This window comes from Suricata suricatta, chromosome 6 (genome assembly GCF_006229205.1).
Source record: "Suricata suricatta isolate VVHF042 chromosome 6, meerkat_22Aug2017_6uvM2_HiC, whole genome shotgun sequence".
NCBI classification, from domain to species: domain Eukaryota; kingdom Metazoa; phylum Chordata; class Mammalia; order Carnivora; family Herpestidae; genus Suricata; species Suricata suricatta.
This window is the reverse complement of record NC_043705.1, coordinates 65364092-65386970: the sequence shown is the minus strand read 5'-3', so window position 1 is coordinate 65386970 and position 22879 is coordinate 65364092. Positions and strand designations below refer to the sequence as shown.

Genomic DNA, 22879 nt, shown 5'->3' with positions numbered 1-22879 from the left:
AAGTCAACCCCACCAGTCAATGTCACTATTTTGCCTTAAAGATCAATTATTGCTTAAAGAAATTAAAATGATAGAAGAAAATATTTTAAATATATCTTGAAAAGAGCATATATAAGTATTTTCCTGACCAAAATCTGATTAACTCCTATCTCTTCCAAAATGTGTGTGAATCCACTTTATAAAACAATGACTTCCAGTTATATTTTCACTTCATAGTTGGTAAATTACCCAAGGGAAATTGGGGGTATCAACCCTGTTTTCCAAGTAGAAACATAAAAAAATGACATTTTGCTACCATTATTACTTGATTAAAAAAAGGAACACTTTCATGTAAAAAGCAGCATCAGATTAAAATATAGTTCTTTAAATTGGATAATTTTAGCTTTATGACAACCTGCTCAGTTTTCCAAATTTTCCTCCCTTTTACCAAAGACCAGCAAAATATTTATCAAGGAACAATCTGCAGCCTGCTATTGGAGAACTTCTGTTATAAACTGTTTAGTCTCCTCCTTCCCCAAAATCATAGAAATTTGATCATTTTTCTTTAGTGTTAACTCTTTAAATCTTAAGCATATTTTAAGTCTTCCCTCAATTTTATCTTTTCTATCCAATTAACTCCTCCCTTAGATATTTTCTCAAAGATTGTATCTGCAAGCCTTAAGTTATTTTACTATTTATCACTGATGACATATAAGCTATTCACATTTTTAATGTGATACTGATGTGAATATTCTAGCATGGTAGACTAGAAGAATGTTTTTAAAGATTCTGACAGAGGACACAGTCTCACCTCGATGTCACTTACAAGAAGTGCCATTTATTTCTAGAGGACCTATTCAGAAATGAGACTATGGTTCATGGCAAGTTTTGATAAAACTAGAGATCGCTTGTACCTTCAAAACAAAAAAAAAATTACCTCATTCATTCCACATTTAAAAATAAAGTAAGATTATAGTTATAAGAATTCCTCATTGGCTGATTAGAAGAGTACCATTTAGATCCCTGCAGTTTTCCACTATATCAGTAATAACAAAAAAACCCATAAGGACAAAACTTCAAACTATACCATTTTTAATACATTGGAATTAAAGAACAGATAAAATTATAATAATACTATAATCATTCAAAATCCTTATTCTTTTGCATAGATATAAAAACACGGTATTTACCTAATTGCCTGAATACTTCACATTGCTTAAACAGCAAGAAGTTGCAAATAAATTACAGAACAAACAGGAAAAGCTTTCCAGGAGGCTTTCAAGGAAACAAAGAAGGTAGGGTTTACCTCAGATCTCTGCCAAGGAAGGAATGTGATAGTTCCACTGGCGTTGGCAAAATCATCAACAAGGTAATTAGTGCCGTCAGATTCGATCTGTGAGATGGTGTAAAACACATGCACATAATCCAGAGCTCCTCTGGTTCGTTCCACCACACATGAAATTGTGGATCCCTCCTCTGCAATCTGAAATTGAACATAAATTATTTATAAGAACATACTGATTCAAATTCAGTGATAAAATTATAATGTTTTCATGTAATTACCATAAACTTAATTCTGTAACTTTCTAACACTCTATAGAAGCATCTACATTCCTCCAGACATAGTTTTGACTGCTAAGAAATATTCAAAACCATTCCTTTTTGTCTCGCCCTTTTAGATTTTATAAAAATGCAAAATACATAAATTATAACAATAATTATAATCAGTTAACTGTACATGTGATTCATTCATTCATACTGCCTGTATGCCAGCCACCATGCTGGATGCTATGGTATAAAAGATGAAAAAAAAAAAAGCAGCCTTGGATAAATCTAAAAAGGAAAACAACTCAAAGTTTTATAAGTTAATCACAGAAAAGCCAAATGGGGAACAGAAGTGTAGGGTAGAGGGCAGAACATGACATGAGGGAGAACATTCTAGGCATGGACATAAAAAGTAATAGAGTGGATTTCATGAAATCAATTTCGAGAATAGTACAAAGTGACAAGTGGCCAGAGCCCTGAGAAACGTCTGGTGCGGAAACTAATGTTAGTCAAGGAGGGCATTTCTGTTATGCTTAATATTTTTCGATAGTTTTGTCATACATACGTATACATATATATATACACACATCTGTATGTATTTTCCACAAGGAAAATACTTTTATCTAAGCACTTAAGATAATGCTTAAAAATTATATGAAGTTAGATCTTTTAGAATAAAATTTTCATACTCTTAAATTCTCAGACTTTTAGTTCAATTTTATTTTTATGTTAGCAAGCATATATATAATTCACAGAAAAAAAAAGAACCAAAATTAAAGGAAGAGAACTCAAAATACAAATCCTAATTTAGATGATGTCACTCTGATTTTCATATCAATCATGAGTAGCTCTGTCAGCATAAGATAGAGTCATTTTGGTGTCAATACTGGGGCTGGAAAGAACAGATATAAAATGTGTCCACAATAAGACAACAGTCAAAACAATTATCAATGAGCATGGAAGAACCAGGAAATCCTGAGTTTCACCAACCATCGATACCCCGACTTCAAAGGGTAGCTGCAAGCCTAGTGCCTCATAGTAAACAAGACTAAGCATTTCTTGGACAACATTATAATTATAAGTGGTATATCAATATAGCATTATGCAAATGCCAAAGATGGGTTGAGATGACAAGAGAAGAAACTATACACAAAAAGAAAAGGATCAAGTAGGGTCAGTTCTGCTGTAACATTGGTTCTGAAATCATAAAATTGTTCCAATATCAGAGAGCATGATGTGAAGAGTCCATAATCCATAATGTTATATGGATTTCAGATTTGCTTATGTGATTTCATCTACAAGAAGCATGGTTAGAAAACTGCACTGACATGAAATAAGCCACATGGGAACACACAAACACACCTGAAACATCTATCAGCTACCTCAGTGCAACATGTGTGTTGCTAGCCACCCTTAACAACATCTAACATGGCAATTTTCCCTTGGAAGTCAGATAACCCTCCTCTCATTTCACAAGAATACACAATTTGCAACTGTGTATTGTTTCTGCAAGCAAACTTAAGGGTTTTTTCCAGGTACACACTATATTTCTTGTAGTATATAAGGATTCCACTTTGTTGTATAAAACTGTTTTTTTATTCATTCCCTATCTTTCTTTTAACATGTCACTGACCAAGTTTCTGAGTAGTGTTCTCCTAACCCATCTTTCCCTTAAGTTCCGTGTTTTCCTTGTCCAGATTGGAGTAGTGTAGTGATTTTTAGGAACCCGTCTATCGCATGATGGAAGAACTGACTGCTCTGAAGGTGGGGCGCTCCAATCCTGAGGCTGGAGAGAAGGGGAAACAGCACAGACACCCAAGTGCTCAATAAGCATCTAACTAATTCCCACCTTCTACTTAGGCATCAACATCAGCATTTTCATCAGAGTCACTGGAACATAAACATGTGATGGAAAGAGTACATGGCTTTAAGGTCAAACAGTCCTAATCTTCTTCACTCTACCACTTATCAAACATCTCAGTCTCAATGAATATCATAATGTCTGATGGATTTGGGTGGCTAAACAAGTGTCTTAGAGGGTATCTACAGGAATATGTTAAGTACTGAAAAATGTTTTGTATTTTTTCTCCTTAACAAACATATAGATCATACACAAAAAAATGCTACACTCCCATTTTATCAAGAAATATATATATGCTTACATATTGAAAAAAGTAAATCCCTACACATTTTGATTCATTTCACAGTGGGAACACATTTGCCCCAGATTTTAACCAGAATGAAGATTTTGAATGAGTTAAATTAATAAGCCATTAATCCCAACATGTGAATATTCAAACTTTCCTTTTTTAGCAAGAGATAAGAATGAAATAGATCCACAGATACATCAGGGACTCTGACAAGGTTCTTTACAACTACTTACTAAGTCATTGAGCAATACCATGCAGCACCCAGGACTAAGAAAGGAGCTTTGTATTTGTTGGAAGCACAGAGGGAAAAGCTATTTAACCATGCTTTCATTTGGGAAAGCCCTAATCAAAATCTATCAGCTACTATTTTCTTTGTTTTTTTTTTAAAGTAAAACAAAGGGGCACCTGGGTGGCTCAGTCGGTTAAGCCTCCAGCTTCAGCTCAAGTTATGATCTCACAGTTCATGAGTTCCAGCCCAGCATTGGGCTCAGTGCTGACAGCTTAGAGCCTAGAGCCTGCTTCAGATTCTGTGTCTCCCGTTCTCTAGTACCCTCCCCTGCTCATACTCTAACTCTCAAAAAATAAATAAACATTAAAAAAAATTTTTAAGGTAAAACAAAGGCTATCCATATCCAAAGCAACTATGTAGAAATAGTGCTATATGTAAAAGTTTCATAGAAATTGTAATGAATGAATAATTTAATTCAATAATAAATAACTTAATTCAAAAATAAAATTCAAAAATAATTCAATAAAGCAAACTATAAATCTCCAATTAGGGAAGAAGGTTCAAATGTCCAAAGTCCATAAAAAAATCATGTAGGATTCTTGGTAAAAATACATTTTTAATTTTTATGAATTTACAGAGAAATGACACAATGTCTGAGATCTGCTTTGAAACTAACTTCAGCCCAAAACAATGAGATGAAATTGGCCAAAGGCTGATAAGTGTTGAAGCCTAGGTGGTGGGTCACTGGGGTTCATTACTCTGTCCTCTCTTATTTTTATTATGTATGTATGAAGTTTTCCATCTAAAAGGTTTTTTTAAATTCAGCTTTCTGATTCCCATCCCAACTCCCCGCCAGAAATTCTGATTCAAGAAATGGACTCCTCAATCAGGAATGGTGTCCAGGAATACATATTAGATATTTCTAATTAAGGTCATCATGCACAATCCTTTGGGAAATACTGAACCAGATGAAAGAACTATTAATATCAAAAGATAATGAAGACATGGAGAATAAACAGTGAAAATAGTTTTTCTATTAAAATATTCATCTAACTGACTTTGGAATCAGGATACAAGCAGGCCAATATATGAGAAGCATAACATCAACAAGTAAACATCAAAAACCACCATCACTCATTTGTTTTTACAAAAAACAATAGTAGCCACTACTGTTTTCTCTTTTGAATCAGAAATCTTCTCTAACTTCAGGTATGCAAAATATAAAGGTTAACAACCAGATAAAGTTTTTGAAACATATTTTCCCAGAAAAAATAATGCACTGACCCATAAACTGGCTTTCTGTATTGGAGTAATAGATTAAAATTAATGTATAATAATTTCACATCCAATTAATTTTTTATTTTGTTTCACACTTGAGTGAAGATCTGTGATATCAGATTATATCACTATCATTATATCTAAAGAAATCTATTCACATAACATATGGCAGGCACTTAAAAACAAGTACAGTCCAAGTTAAATAATACTCTCGTTTTCACAAAGATCTTCTCAAAATACCTCTAAATTTATTCTTAGGTTGTGAGTTGAGAAATATAAAATTCAATCCAAGTATTAGTTATAAAAATAAAATAACGAGACTAGGAAGTTCTATGAATCATTATAAAAAGTAACCTCATTACTTTATAATTATCTGATATACAAGACTGTAGGACATACAAAAATAGTGCCAAAATAAGGTGCAGAGAAAGTAAGAGTAAAGAATACACAGAATAATAAAATACAGGAAGAAAACATGAGAATGTGGTTGCTATGCCACAGAGCCAACAAAACTCAGTCATCTGTTCAGTACAGACACCACCTGGAATACGGAGAAGTACTTGGCATGGCCCCATCAGGGCTCTCCACTACATACAGGTTTTTTCATTCTTCCAACTATAATTTATTAAGCACCTGCTATTTTGTACAAGATGGTGCACCCAGCTACAAGGTAACAAATCACAAAATAATTATCATCTCTTTCAATATGCAAAGCATAGACTATGTCATGTTCTACATATTTTCATTATTTAAGATGTGATTATGCTTTCATTTTAACATTCATATTATTTTATTTCAAATGAATCTATGAAAATGTAAAAGCATAACAAAGAGAAGTCTATTACTTGCAGAGAAGTATTTAATAGAATATCTCTATTGCCTTCAGCATTTTTGAAGGGATAAGAAAAAAATTAACTTTTCAATGTCACCACAATAAAACAATGGAGAAGAATCTATGGAAGTGACAGTGGTTTTTATTCCTAAAAATGAAGCAAATAGCCATAAAATTTAAACCTGCAGACAATCCCAAGCATAAAGTAAACCAGGGGTTCTCACATAACTTTGTTTCAGAACTCCTGAACACTCATAAATAATTTTTTAAGAGCCCCAAGGAGTTTTTAGGTTATGTTGGTGAAATTTGCCGATATTTACCATTTTATAAGTAAAAACTGAAAAGAATTTAAATATTGATATAGTAACTCATTTTAAAATAGCAATAATAAACTCATTATGTGCTAACTCACATAAGCAACATATTTTATATGAAATAACTGTATTTTCCAAAACAAAAAAATTACTGACAGAAGGGCATCATTTAAATTTTTGTAAATCTCTTTTAATGTCTAGCTTAGTGGAAGAGAGCTAGATTCTCCTATCTCCTTTTGCAATCAATTTCTCTGTTGCTACTTGTTATTTTGGTTGAAATATATTGAAAACATTCAGCCTCACACAGCTTTGTAACTGGAAAAGGAGAAGGATTTAAATAGTCTTGGCAGAGAGTTATGGATACTCCTCCTCCACATTATACCAATGTGACAAGTGGTAGTTCCTTAGAGTTGAGCTGCAAATGTAAAATCATACTCTAATACATTAAAACCCATTGGTCTACCTTGCACTTTGAAGGTAGACTTCAGGAAGCAATCAGTATTACTGATGATGATGATAATAAACATATTTCATATTACTCCTTAGGAGAAATATAAAAAGATGAAAGAGTTCTATTCTATAGTTAGAGTCTTAATAATTTCAGAAATGCAAATTCTGTAATATTTCTGACAAATTCCAATGTACTTTTAGACTCAAGAACACTTTCTTATACTAACTGTATAAATTTTACTCTTTCCAATATAGATATATTCTATTTCCCTCCCATTTGGGCTTGGACAATGACCAATCATGTTTTCTTTTTCTTCCCAGAAGTTCTAATAGTACAGGTGTTGCGGCCTACCTAGTAAAGTTCTCTCTTCTCCAATCAAAGACTTGACCGGTCCTGTTCAAATTCCGCAATTTCTGTGACAGGCAAAGCTACATAACTAACTGGGGGCAACCAGCACCAACACAATCTATCAATGGGACATGTAAGACAAGCCAGCATTGAAAACTCCCTTACAATAGCCCATACAGCCAGAAAAAACTATTCCTCATTTGGAGGAGGTTTTTAACATTTATGTATTTTTTTCCAGTTTGGTTGCTTACGCAGTTCTCTGAACCTGAATGTGTTTGTTGTTTGAACTATAACTCTTTTCATGTCTTAATTATTAGAATACATTCATAAATTCAACAAAGATGTATTAAATACCTACTATATTCCATTCTAGGTGTTGGAGATACAATAATGAACAATGAGACCTTATTACACTCAAGAGCTCTTTCATCTGTGTGGTACGAAGAACCAGCAAATAAATATATGAACATATAAATAACAAAGGGAATTTAAGAGTGTACTCAATGCTATAGAAAAGTTAAAACTAGGTGAAGGGATGGAGAAAAACTGGTCGGGGGGATTACTTTAAATAAGAAAGTCTGCTGAGAAAAGGTCTTTAGAACGGAGACTTGAATGATTCTGAGGATCTGGAATGGGAGTGTTCCAAATACAGAGGCTACAAGCCCTGATGCCCAGAGACTGGAATTGAAACAGGCAAGTCTGACTGAAACATAGTGATCAAAGAGTCTGACCAAAACACTGACCAAGAAGAACCCAGAGCCAAAGGCAGGTGCCAGGTCATAAAAGGAATTAAAGGGAAGCTGATTTTACATGACACCTTAATGCTCACAGTCTGATGGAAGCCATTTGTCTTTTTAAAAATAGAGATGATGATATTAAAAATATAGGGGGAAAGACAAATGTTAGAAGTCACAAGACAGGTTCAAATTCCAGTTTTTCCCACTCACTATATCTTAGAAGAAAAAAAGTAAAACTAATATTTATTTAGTGTTGATAACTGCCAAGCTTTGCACCAGGTACTTGATCCTGTCTTATTTAATTAATCTAGGTTATTTTTTCAGGGCCTCTTAAGACTCAGTTCTTAACCTTATTGGGTGGAGAAAATAATAACTAATATTTGTTCCCACTGTATTATGGACTATCAAAAAGGCATATAAAAATTTAACATGTAAAATTATTTAATGATTGAATACCTATTTAAAAGTACTATTGTTATAGGGACGCCAGGGTGGCTCAGTCAATTAAGCATCTGACTTCAGCTCAGATCATGATCTCACAGTTCACGAGTTTGAGCCCTACATTGGGCTTTGTGCTGAAAGCTTGGAGGCTGAAGGCTGGAGCCTGCTTCAGACTCTGTGTCTCCCTCTCTCTCTACCCCTTCCTCCTTCATGCTTCCTCTCTCCCTCTCTCTCAAAAATAAACATTAAAAAAATTTTAAGTATTATTATTTTAGATGAGCATATTTCTTTTTAATATATAGATTTGTATGACATTTCTTCTCTCTAGTCTAGGATATTCTAGTATTTCTGGTATAGAAAAAGCCCACTATTTGAAGATGTCTTATGATTTTCACAAAACCAAAGAGCTAAGAAGGGCACTCCAGAGAACTAGGTTCCACAATTTGAACTAAATCAGATCTATGACCAAGATGGTTTTTTTTCACCCGGCACTAATTCATGGTTTTCTTAACTGCTTCAATTTACAAAAATGCTCTTTTAAATCTATAAGACCCAACTTGCAAAGGGAAAGACTCTTGTTTCTTGGCATCCTTTCATGGGCATGGAGCTGTTGTTGTCACACTCAACACCTGTGAAGTGGTGTCATGAGATCTCACATTACTGAACAGGAAACCAAGATGATTACAGATCTTTCAAAACCTGGAAAGAACTGATAAGGACAGTAAAACAGCCTAATGAATTAAAGCTGGCCAAGAATGGTGATAAAGATGGCATTACACCCAACATGAAAGAATGTTGTAACTACTTACAAACATATTTCACAGGTAGGGAAAAAAACTCAAAAAATCATATTAATAAAGTTGCAATTACTATTATTCATAGAACTTTCAATGTGTATTATTTCATTTACTTATGCAATATCCAAAGAGTAGCCAAAGTAAATTATATGTGGAGTATTCTGTGCCTTCTGTGAAATACATTAATTTTACAGATAATTGCTAAAGTTTCATATAACAATTTGTTATTATTTCTATCAGCTGATAAAGCTTCATATTGAAACTGTGAACTTATAAGAGCAAGGACTTTATAATTTACTTTTGTAACCACTTGCTCTAGTATACTTCTGGGCTTAGAGAAGATACTTAAGCAAGATACTTAAATTTACCAAGTGAAAGAAGGCCCACCCCCAAACAAATCTACCTACAATGAATTTTTAACTCCAAAATCCCCCAAGTTCACTACCTACCTCTGGTATACAAGTTCCTGTGAAACCAAACAAGCCATTGGCATTGTCACTTTTCTGTACTATTAACCTTGCTGTAGTATTCTCTTCAGAAATGCGAGCTCCTCCATATACAGAGACTAGTTTAAGAATGAATAATTCCTCTCCCTCCTCTTCATTATCATCTCTTGCAGAAATAATGAATGATTTCTTAGTTTCTCCTTGTCTGAACTCCAGATATCCAGAAACAGGGTGTAAATCACTCTTTGCTGGCATGGCATGTAGTTCGTAAATTTCTTCAAGAGTCAGTTTCCGCTCATAGGACCTCACATCTTGCATCAAACCTGTGAATCTGTCACTGCCATTCATTCCTGCCCCAATCCTCAATGTTCCAGGCCCTGAAATTAGAAATGGATTTAAATACCACAATATCCACTACTATCCTGCACCAAATTACAAAGTGTGATTCAGAAAGTGAAGCAATTTTGTTAAGAGGTTTTACTAGATAAATAAAAACATAAGGTGAATACAACTGAATGAATGCTCTTTTCTGCTACAATAAAAACAATCTGTAATCACTCAGATTTAAGATATTTTATACTAAATGATATCTTATACATGTGTGTGAGTATATATATATATATGTGTGTGTGTGTGTGTCTATGTATATATGTATGTGAGTGTATACTCAGATAGACATTTCTTCCAAAAATTTTTTAAATTTCCTTACACATCTAAGAATGGAATGATTCACTTTTGACACAATGGAGTACTACATGGCAATGAGAAAGAATGAAATATGGCCATTTGTAGGAAAGTGGATGGACCTTGAGGGTGTCATGCTAAACGAAATAAGTCAGGCAGAGAAGGACAGAAACCATATGTTTGCACTCATAGGTCTAACAGGAAAACAAGAGAGACCTAATGGAGGACCAGGGGGAGGAGAAGAGGGAAAGAGAGATGGGGAGAGAGAGGGACGCAAAACCAGAGAGACTATTGAATACTGAAAATGAACTGAGGGTTGAAGGGGAAGGGGGAGGGGGGAAAGAGGTGGTGGTGATGGTGGAGGGCACTTATGGGGAAGAGCACTGGGTGTTGTATGGAAACCAATTTGACAATAAACTATTAAAAAAATAAATAAAGCTGTGAGAATTCAGCAAAAGTTTTCACCAAATATAACTCTTTACCCCAAAATTTAGTGCAAAGGATATAGGGGGTAAAAAAAAGTATTCCTCCCAGGAACAATAGCATATGCAAGTCTTACAGACTTTTTCATGGTAATAACAACACACAGCTCTATATTACTGTTACTATATATCAGTAACAGCCTTTTTCAAAAACTCACCAGTTCTTATTTCTTTACTTATTTCTCCAATAACTCAAGTAAGATATTTATATAAGACAAGAGCTTGGCAGTATTTTGAGGGGAAAAGTACAAGTAATATTGTTTATCAAAACCATCAACCAGGGCAGAATCCAGGTAGTTCTTTTAGGGCAGTCACAAGTATCCTATACATTATTGTCACAATTGCCCCTCCAGCGATTCTGGACCAACTATATAATGAGAGTGAAATATCTACAACAGGCAAAGATATGGATGAACACTATAAAACAATACTAGGAAAAGAAGCCGGGCAGTCAAGTATACACACTGCTCAATTCTATTTAATAAAATTTTAAAAATGGGAGAACCTAATCTCATGCTCTCAGAAATGGAAATAGTAGGTGGACAGGGTGGTAAGTCAGTGACTGGGGAAGGGCCGAGGGGTTTCTGAAATGCTATTTCTTAAACTGGGATTCTAGTTACATGGGTGCTGACACTAATGAATTTAAAGTGTTAAGACTTGGTCTATCTGTACACTTATGGCACATATGTTTATGTATCTTAAAATATATAACATATTATAATTCATTAATATATTTTAAATATATTTAAATATATAAATACTTTGAAATTTTTTTCCAAGTTACAAATTACAGAAACAATCTAAGTTCCTTGCAATAAGCTAAACAAAGAAAAGAAGCACCAGCTCTTGTTTTCCCCAATCCTTCCCACTCTCATGGTACCACCATGCCATCACTAAATGAATCAATGGTAACAGATACATGCATATATTCACACAATCAAAAATGGGTTGTTTAATGCTACAGAATGGTATAAGCATAATCCTTGAAGTTGAAACCAGTAGCGTATGCATGTTGTTTCCTTTTTGCATCTTTTTTTCCTACTGGAAAAAAAAATACAACCACATAGCCAATGCAGGAGGTTCAGAAGGAAAATATTCTATTAAGCTATAACCATATAAGCTGTGCTCTAGTTTCTTACTAATTAAAAAATAATCACATCCTGGGATGGAGAAGCTGGGAAGGAGCTGGTGATTACAATGGAAATGACCACTATTTCTCAAAGAAACAGTATATAATCCAGTGGGAAGAACACAAAGCTCTTTATAGATTTCACCAATTTACCTACTGATACTATAAACTCCTGTAATTGTGGGGCATTTTAAAGTAATTTTTCTCTTTTGAGTCCTCTTTAACCTTACACACAACCCCCTTCACCTCTAGCAATTCACCAAGCAGCAGTTCTCCAAATACAATATGCTGTTTCACATTCCTAAATCTCTGCTCTTTTTTTTTTTACCTGGAATCATCATGCCCCATCCCTCCTACTACCTACAGAGAGATAAATATTCTACCTTCACAATTTTTCTTTCTTCTACAATACACAGAAGTGATCTGTTTGCACATACACATCTCTCTCCCAGAGCCTTTTTTAAGTACGTCAACAGTAAACATTTTGCCTAATTTATTTCCACAACACTCAGTAGAGAACGTATGGTTTTGGTAGGCATAGCTTTATTTAAAGAAATTAAACCAATACACAAGCAGATTTTTTAAATACCAGTTGGCCTTTTTAAGAAATCAAAATTTTTAAAAATTTGAAATTCAGTGTCCTAGTTATAAAGATGATACTCACCATCAATAATGGCTTCTCCTTTCAGACTCTTGATTCCTCTGGGCATCGCATTTCCATCAAGGTAGAATTCAATTATACCATCATCCAGGATAATTAGAAGATGAAGCCAAACATTTTCTTCTAAAAATTTCATGACTGTTGTCTTGGCAATATATGTAGCATTGGAACCCAAAGTTTTATAATGAAGAGAAAGTGTCACATGGGATTCATTTGTTTGAATTTTTACCCCATAGGAGATGCTTCCATTACCATCATCCTTTGCTATAACAAATCCATTTGTATTGGCATTGGGGATTACCCAAGCAGAAAACGTAAAGCTGGCAATTGAGTTGTTCTTGGAAGGATGGTATTTTGGATGCACGGTTCCAAATGCACCCTCTTCTCCACTGAAGTACAAAGCATCTGTTCCACTGTGGTGACGCCGCATGTGTGGCTGTAAATGCACAGTGCTGGGGAAAGTTCCAACCAGCAAAAAATCTATCATTGGGGGCAAACCATCAGTGAACTCACTGGACAGTATTTCCCAGCCTACTCGTACATCACCAAACACACCCTGCTGCCTCAAAATGGTAAAATTGGTAATATAAGACATATCGTCTTCTGACAGTACATCTTCTGCAACTTCCCTCTCTAAGCACTGTGGATCCAAGATGAAAACTCCAAAGGGATCATCATTGAATGGAATCATTACTGTCACCTTGAGGTTGGTTCCTGCTAGTTGGCCCCCAGGTCCTGGAGATCCGCCTGTAATAATATGACTTATAATAAATAGGAAATCAGAATCTGAAGTACTTTCCAGTATAAGGTGAAGACAAAAAGAACTTGTGGTTAAATAATATAATCATTGATCAATGAACAATAGTGTCACCATATGTTTTTTACCACATTTTAGGGGTATATTGGTTCAGAATAATTTCATTAATAATCAAACAAGCCTGAAAAGAAGATATTAACTAGAAAGTCTTAATTCCTATGCTTAAAACTAAAAGTAATAGGAAAACTGATTGTCTAAATTGTTTCAATGGCACAAAGACCAAGCTTAAAGCTACCATGAATCTGTACTTCCTAACTTCCATTAATATTTAGCTGGAGATACTCTATTTGATGTGGGAAAAAAATCTACTTAAAGTTTGAGAATGATTTTAAGTGCCCATCCATAAAACTTAACCAAAACCACAAAATGAATGTTAAAAATAATGCTTCTATCAAAAGGGGTATTTTTGGCATTTAAAGTTGGACAATCAAGATACACGTAATTCTTCATTAATTGTATTTTCTGTTTGGCTCTAATTATTTATGTGTAAAACATTAAATTTCAGGAGTAAAGTAAAAAAGATGGAAAACACAGCACCTGAAATGTTTACAAGCTTTAAAATATAAAATTCATTGAATTCAGGAATTTTATCCGGAAAAGCATGGAGAATTATTGGTTTGGCTTCTTCTCCATCCATAAAACTGACAGTCCCTGAAGTTTCATAGAACTCCTGTCCAGGCTGCAAAGCAGAATCCTTCTCAAACAGCTGCCAAGCCACAGAAACACTGCCAACGTGTCCGCGATGCCTCAAAATCCTACAGAACAAATTAAAGGAAATTAATTTTTATGAAAAATAAATAAGTAGTGAATTTAACTCTAATGATAGCTTTCCGTGTTATTTCAGAAATAAACTTTTTCTATTTATCATCTTTAATATAAACCAGCCAGCTAATCCTTCCTGAGCAACCATGATTCATCTCATGGTGAGAGAATGAGGCACAACTTTAAACAACTAAGGGAAGCCTTCTTAAAAGTCATAATCTTCAAAGTCCAAACTGAAGGGTAAATTCTGAACCCCATCAAAAAATATTTAGAGAACTGGCAGGAGTTCAACATCAAAGAGCAGAGTGAGGGTAGTCACATATCATTTGAAAGAAGTGTTGCAAAAGACCTTGGATAAACTCTAGTGTCTCAGTCCTGGGAGATGATGGAAGCTGAGGTAAGGAGGGTAGGGACAATAACATCTGTTTACCAACTAATGTGTATTTTTTTTTTAACAAGTGGCAACAGCATAAACAAAGCTTATAATTCAGAATTACTCAATTATTAACCAATTTTAAAATTTTGAAACATTAATAATATTTCAAATTTGTGCATACTTAAAGATTTTATTTTATCCAATTTTGAATTTGCCTTACCCAAATATGCTTACCAAAATGCATTAGTCTTTCCTTCTGCTACTGCTTTGTCTATGGGCTCCAAAGAAAAAATGCCATTTGGGTCATCATTAGCTTCAATTATCACTGTAGCTATACCATATTGATATACTACTGTATCACCTAAATTAAAAAATTAAAACAATAAAGAAGTCATTAACTTACTATTAAATTCATATTTTAAAATTAAGAACAAGGTTTTAATGAAGTTCAATTTCAGCAAGAATTTACATACTGAAGGACTAAATAAAAGAGAAAGATGCTTAAATAAGTTTAATGTGACTTTTGTGGAAATGTTTAATTACAGAAGAGCTACTTCACTGGAAAACATATAAGATACAATTCTTCACAATATGAATACTGCTTCAATACTTTAATTAGAAATCAAAAACACAGCTTTATGTAATTCCAAATTTTTTAGGTAGATTCTTTCTTTTCATAAAAAATAATGGAAGGATTACCCCATAACATAAAAATATTTCTGTTCATAGTAATTAGAATGACTGGCCTGAACATTTCGTCTTTTTTATATTTAAAAAAATTTATTTTAGAGACAGTATGTGAGCAGGGGAGAGGGGCAGAGGAAAGGGTGAGAGAAGGGGAGCGAGGGGAGAGAGAGAGAATGAATGAATGAATGAATATCTTAAGCAGGCTCCTTGCTCAGTGAAGAGCCCAACACGGGGCACAATCCCACAACCCTGGGATTATGACCTGAGCTGAAATCAGGAGTCAGATGCTCAACTGAATGAGCCATCCAAGGCATCTTTTGGGCATTTCCCTTTATTTATATATATTTTTTAATGTTCATTTATTTGGGAGAGAGACGGAGCACGGGAGGGGAAGAGGCAGAGGAAGACAGAAGATCTGAAGCAGACTCCACACTGACAGGAGCAAGCCCAATGTAGGGCTCACACTCAGAAACTGCGAGATTATGACCTGAGCAGAAGTCAGATGCTCAACCGAATGAACCACTCAGGCGCCCCGAGTATTTCCCTGTAAGTCTCTGTTTTCAGGCAGCAGGGTGATCTGGACGTACACAGAACAAAGCAATCTTTATGGTGTTGAACTTGATTCTTCTACTCCAATTTTATCCAGAATATGTTGGCACTGTTATTGCCAATAACATTCTCATTATTTCCCAGAGGTCTAAAGCTCTTTTCTGTTCCTGCTTTTCCCAAAGCAAGCAAAATCCTCCTCATCTTTACTCCATCCAACCTTGTTACTCCCCAGGACCTGGCTCAAACAACACATCTTCCCGGAATTCTTCCTTGAATTCCAAACTAAGGTCAGAGCCAGTCCACCATGTTCCTACAGCACTTCCCACTTTGTCAGCCTATCGTAACAATCATTGCATTCATTTAGTACACAAACACGCACACACATACAATTTTACTGTAACTTCCTGAAAAAATCCTTCCTAATCAATTCCATACCCTACAGAGTTCCAGTAAGTGGTACACAAAAGTTACTTATGAATGTTAGCTGAACTGAAAGAAACAAAACTTTTGAAATTAGATGAGGGCAACATCTGAAACTAAATATAGAACCACAAAATATATGTAGCAGACCAGCACATTAAGAATAATTTATAGGGGCACCTGGGTGGCTCAGTCGGTTAAGCGTCTGGCTTCAGCTCAGGTCATGGTCTCACGGTTTGTGGGTTCGAGCCCTGCATCGGGCTCTGTGCTGACAGCTAGTTCAGAGCCTAGAGTCTGCTTCGGTTTCTGTGTCTCCCTCTCTCTTTGACCCTCCCCTGTTCACATTGTCTCTCTCTGTCTCTCAAAAATAAAATCTAAAAAAAACATTAAGAAAAAGAAGAATTTATATCAATATATAACTGTACTCACACTTTGATAATTAACCAATTGAAAGAGGGGAAAAATACTGTCTAGTAAAGTCACTGTACAGAAAATGTTGTACAGAGTAACCAAATACCTTTAAACATCAGATCATAAAAATCTAAGAAAAACAAAAACAATAAACTCTAATTTTGGCAGGATACTGTTGTCATGTGTATTTGTCATGCAACATACCACAAGTGATACTAAAAACTCATTCTCTCTCTCCACAGGGAAAACTGACAGTATTTAACAAGGGCTCTGAGGATGGCCATATCCTTTGATCAATAATTCAATCTCAGGTCATATGCTGTGAACAGTAACTATGAGGCACAAATATCCACAGCCAGCACTAGGTCATGTTAGAGATGCTACCCATTCAGCCCTCCTACCATGGATCCCCTCAGGCCCTGGATGTTTTGCCATCACAAAAGAGGAGAGAAAAGTGGAAGAGAAAGAACTAAGGAGAGATGTAAAAGCAGAAATTATGTCATCCAGGTCTTCACAGCTAAAGGCACTAGATACTCAGAGGCTATGACATGTAGAAAGGTATCAAAAACAAATGCAGTGGCAGTATACCTCAGGTCACTCATTGAGTGACACCTCTCTCTCTTACTTTCTCTCTCTTCAAATATCAAATATATTTCCCCAATGATACATTTTACAAAATAAACACACTCATTTCCTTGCATTCTCATGTTACATTCTTATATAAGAGGTTTGGATGTTTTGGGGCACCTGGGTGGCCCAGTCGGTTGAGCATCTGATTCTTGATTTTAGCTCAGCTCACAATCTCAGGGTTGTGGTAATCAAGCCCCATGTTGGGCTCCATGCTAAGCTTGGAGCCTGCTTAAGAAGATCTCTCTCACAGGGGCACCTGGGTGGCTCAGTCGTTTGAGCGTCCAACTGAGACTCGGGTCATGATCTCACAGTCCGTGGGCTCCAGCCCCATGTCAGGCTCTGTGCGGACAGCTCAGAGCCTGGAGCCTGCTTTGGATTCTGTGTCTCCCTCTCTCTCTGCCCCTCTCCCACTCACTCTCTGTCTCTCAAAATAAAGAGATAAAAAAAAGAATACATGTATATCTCTTTCTCTCCCGCTTCCCCTACTTATATGTGCATGCTCTCTCTCTAAACTTAAATAAATAAATAAATAAATAAATAAGAGGTTTAGATACTTTGATCCACTATTTTAATCTTAGTGACATTTTGTTCCTGACAATAGTTTAACCCCAGTGACATTTTGACCCCAAAATGTTTGGGATACAATAATTTTCCACAGAATGACACCAAATTAATAAATGGAATTAAAAACCTGTTTCTACAGTAAACTCTATTAAGACCATGTCATTTATTCATCATGACAGCAAAACTTTTTCACTATTATATCACCAAGATTATTTTTATCTGTAGCAATTTCTTTCATTTAAATTTTAGGACTATGATTAGATTCATCAAAATGTTTCTGGTCTATATAAGACCTGATTAATAATTGTGGGGGGCGGGTTTGGAACTATAGTTTCTTTTATGGACATTACTCTACAAAGTCAAATTTTTCCTCATAAGATTTTTTTCATTTTTACTTTTTTGATTTTCTTATTAGGTCGTGTGAAAAAATGAGAAAGGAAATAAGAAGAGACACAATTGAAGAGAGATAAAGGTAGGGAAAATGATACAGAAACATAGCATAAACAAAAATTAGGTGATCTCCTTCTTTTCCTTCTCCTCTTTCTTTCAGACCGGAAGACACGAGGTAAATCACAAGGCAGGGATTCACACTAAGGGCGGATGGTTATGGCATCATCTCCACGGCAGAAAACCTTGGTGTTGGATGTTGGAGTCTTAGTGGGGTGGGAAGGCATCCACATAGGGAGTTGGCCTAAAGTAGGAAGCTAGAACCCTAGAGCGGTAAGAAAAGCAACCTCATTGTGTAAGGAGGGTAAAAGAAGCAATGGGGAAAAGTGGTTACAGGGGGAATTGATCAAACAAGTACATATATTAATGATAATGGGTTCTAAATTTAATAGTATCAGAGAAAAAAAGGAACAAATATGGAAAGAAAGGAAACTAGAACAAATCTTATAAGAGACAGAAGTAGAAATATTGGTGTGAACTAATGGTTTTCATATAGTTGGATATAGAATTACAGATGGACAAGTGTATGTGTATCTATATAGAAATAGGTACATAAATATATACCTAATCTCTTTATACAAACAGGGCCGAGAGGAACATACGCTCAGAACAAATAAACCCCTCTCGTGCCCAGATTCTGGTTTCTAACAAACATCCTTCACTGAAAGAAATCAGCCTTCTGGGAGAAATCATGAATTTCAGGTTGTGACAGGAAAAGTATTAAGAGGAGTTCAGAACAGCTTGCTGTTCCAGGAAGTAAGAAAATGCTCATGGAATAATAAAGAACATGTCAAAAAGACAAAAAAGCCATCTCAAATAGGCTACCATTAGCCAAATCTGGGACAATCTGACCACCAAAAGTAATGATAGTAAAATATAACCCACTGTATTAAGATAAAATCCTGAGTCCATACTGATAAATACATCAGTGAAAAAATTGACAGTTTGGTGCATTACAGGATATTTACGAAAGTATGTTTCCTATAAAAATATTTATTAATTACAAAGAAAAAAAGTACAGTAGAGAAGCCTGGCAGTCACTGCCAAAATTATGGTCAAAGTAAACACTGCAGTCAAGGGACAAAACACAAAATCACGTGTCAAGTGAAGAGAAGATAAGAACACAGAATTACTGCTATGAAATTCCTGTCAATGATGCAAAGCCTGAAACTAATAATAGGGAAACGTCAAACAAACCCCAAATGGGAGATGTCCTACAAAATAACTAGCCTGTAATTTCTATATTCTAATGATCACAAAACTCAGGGAAAGACTTAGGAACTACTCCAAACTGCAGAGAATAAAGAGACATGACAACTAAAATCAATGTATGATTTAGGAAAGAATCTTTTTCCAACAAAGGACATTATTAGGATAACTGGAGAAATCTGAATGGGGTCTGACGTGATGACTACATTAATGTTAACTTCCTGATATTAATGGTTATATTGTGGTTCTGTAGGAGGATGTCCTTGGTTGTAGGGAAAATGCACTAATGTATTCAGGGGTGATGGCATGTCCTATCTTCAACTTATTCTGAAAAGGTTCAGAAAAAAGTTGCTCTTTGTAGAATAAATATAAAATAAAAAAGAATAAATATAAAAACAAGCTACAAGCCCCACCAATTTACTAAAGGTGGGGTCAGGACCCAAATATTGGGGTCCAGACATCCTGCTTCATTTATGGTATTGAGAAGAAGAAAGAGTCTATCTTTTCCTCCTTGCGAAGTATCATTTATCATGGCTGGAGCTCCAGAGAATTAGCAAACACTCAGGTGCAATTCAACCATCTACAGAATGCAGCTTCCGGGCCAGTATGTCCAAGCACCATGCTGTAATGGCAAGGGGTTACAGATACTGATGCCCTGAGTCCGTGGGTTATTAAGCAAGGCTGAAGGTAGTCTTAGTCAGAAGATTTCTATTCCTTACATAATACCACAATTTTCTACATGTGCTACATTGTGAAAAAAGTTAAAAATAATGCCACAGAATATACCAGGTACATGAAGATTCAACATTCTTCCTCTCCAAAAAGCAATAAAACAAACAATTCTGCTCTTGAATAGTCATACATGACAGTTACATACTTAATGTTATCTTGATAAAGGCACTGAAATAAGAGATCTGCCACAAAAATATAATTTATTTACCTGTTGAATTAAAGAGGATTACATAAAAAGACTCATCTGTTTCTGGGATATCATCTTCATTAACAAAGACAGATATCCTCTGCTTCCTATTTCCAACTGCAAAAACAAGCACTTCTCCTTTTTCAACAGGAACAAAGTCTCCCTCTCTTGCGGTAGCCTTTCCGTCCATGGTAGCATATTGGACGGTGCAAGCAACATCAACAGATCCATTTCTGAGAACTATAAAGTTGGCAGTCTCACCTTCCTGAACTCTCACCACACGAGGCTCTGAAATATTTATAAAGAAAAGAAGGAACATGTGAGCTTTTATGATCCTATCTACATATTTTCAAATCACTTTATGTTTCTCCCTGCCTAAACAAGAACTGCCCTCCGCTGTGTCTTTGGTTAAAGATTCAACTCTGGTGCCAACTCCTACATGAAGTCTCTTCTGATTACTTCTAGGTTAGTAACCTTCCCCTTGCCTTCATTCCTTCAGAATCCATGGTCTTCAACTCCCAAGCTGCCAGTAAATTATATGCTGAATCCTCTGCCTACTGTATCATGTACCTCATATCCAAATTTAGACTGTAAGTTCCTTGAGAATAAGCCCAGATATCCTATGTTCTATTTTTGCCATAGCAGTTAGCAGAAGGCTGAACAAAGGACTAATTCATTATGTACATGTTATCTGAAGGTTAAGAATAGTAATAAAAAAAATTCAAGAGCTTTAAAAGATTCCTGCAATTGTAAATTGAATAGCTTGCAAAAAAAGATTTAAGAAAGAATTAAACACCAATTAAGCTCGCAAATAGAATTTTAAAAGGTCAACTACAGAGAACAAACTGATGGCTCCCAGGAGGTGGGGGGCAGGGGGGCAGGGATTGATAACATAGGTGATGTGGATTAAGGAGTGCACTTGTTATGAGGAGCACCAGGTATTGTATCGAAGTTTTGAATTACTATATTGTATACCTGAAGGTAATATCACACTGTACGTTAACTACACTGGAATTAAAATTACAATAAAAACTAAAAACTGTCTCCGGTGGCCAAAGAGAGTTCTAAAGAAAGAATTAAAATGCAAAAAATAGGGAATCCTTAATTTACATGTCCAATGAAGATTAGTTACTACAATAAGTGAGCATTCATTAGGTAAATGATACCCAGACCATGAACTGGCTACATTGTGTACTGGAAGAAGTTTCATGGAAGAGTGCTCTTTATTGTACAAAGGCAAAAGAAATACCTTGGAATCTGAAGGCAGAGAGATAACAAAGCTAATAAAACAGCACTGTTCTCTTTATTCTTTTCCTCCAGACAACCTTTAAAAACATTTCTTAAAATATCAAACAGATTAAATAATGATATCCAAACAAATCAAGAAATCATATTTAACTAAGCATCAGTTATGCTTTCTTGAAAATGCTCGGTTAAAAACGTTACTGAAAACATATCTATCGACTGTTTAAAAAGATGTAAACTCACTCAAAAAAGATAGAATACCACCTGCAAAATAAATGGGGTCATCATTTCTTCTAATTCTCAGAGTTGCGGTAGTTCTATTTCCTATTTTAGCTCCTCCAGTGGCATTCAGCAGAGTAATGGTAAATTCCTCCATTTCCTCTGGAATCTTGTGGGAAATGTTATACATGTTTTAAGTCAGGTGATTCGCACAAACAACTCTATAATATTGTCCTAAATTATTTTTTATCTTTTAAAAAATTGCTCTATTAATGACAGTACTAATGCTCATTGCCATTTCTTAGACAGAAGTACACTAAATGATTCAATTACAACTCAGACCCAAAAAAGCATTTTAACGTGCATTTCATCCAAACAGTCACTTTATTCTGACTCATAAATTTAACACAAATCTAGATATTTTTCTTTACATATGCTATAAATATAAACACTACATAGCTCACATTATTTCTATAAGAAGATATATGTTATTTACAAGAAAGCCAGAAAAATAACTTTTGGATGCATTTAGAACAGAGGTCATAATAGTAACAAAAGCCTGGCTAGCTCTCAAAGGCATCTCACAATCCCATAAAGACCACATTCCCATGTCCTACCAAGATGGGATTCCCCACCATTTCTGACACTATATAAATCCATAGGTGGACATTATTTCTCTTTCATTTCATCCATGTAAGCTGTTCACTGCATCCTAAAATGAAAGCATGTTGGAATTCTTTCTCTTAAGGAACAAGCCTGAGGGAAAGGAGACAGGCTTCCGTGACTGTCTAAAGCAGAGCTCCCCTCAGAAAAGTCCACTCCCATTGTTACTAAGTTCTTTCTCTTCACTACCAGGAACACGAGCACCACTCTGGATCCATGATCCATCTGGTCATTGTCCCGATTCTGAGAATGCACCAAGAGGATACTTACTAGATAGTACCCTTGTCTTCAAAGGGCCAAAGCACAAAGGGCACACTTAACCTCAACCTAACCTTGACACCTGTGCATGTTACTCGCAACTGTGAATTCTCAAAGTTAAAAATGCCTCCAGGGAAACAAAAAATATTTCCCTATTGGTGTCTATTCAGACGCTATCAAACCTGCATTCTCTATCACCT

General features: G+C 35.3%; 1 protein-coding gene across 1 annotated transcript in view; it reads right to left on the bottom strand.

Moving 5' to 3' along the window:
- The window catches only part of ADGRV1 (adhesion G protein-coupled receptor V1), a 506381-nt gene that overhangs the window by 435021 nt on the left and 48481 nt on the right, over window positions 1–22879 (bottom strand). Inside the window, exons 16-22 of the mRNA XM_029942597.1 lie at window positions 21804–21927; window positions 20316–20582; window positions 14693–14819; window positions 13858–14075; window positions 12507–13250; window positions 9551–9924; window positions 1286–1462 (exon numbers count right to left, since the gene is read on the bottom strand). Of these exons, the coding sequence (XP_029798457.1) occupies window positions 1286–1462; window positions 9551–9924; window positions 12507–13250; window positions 13858–14075; window positions 14693–14819; window positions 20316–20582; window positions 21804–21927 (2031 nt within the window). The remainder of the gene's footprint in view (window positions 1–1285; window positions 1463–9550; window positions 9925–12506; window positions 13251–13857; window positions 14076–14692; window positions 14820–20315; window positions 20583–21803; window positions 21928–22879) is intronic.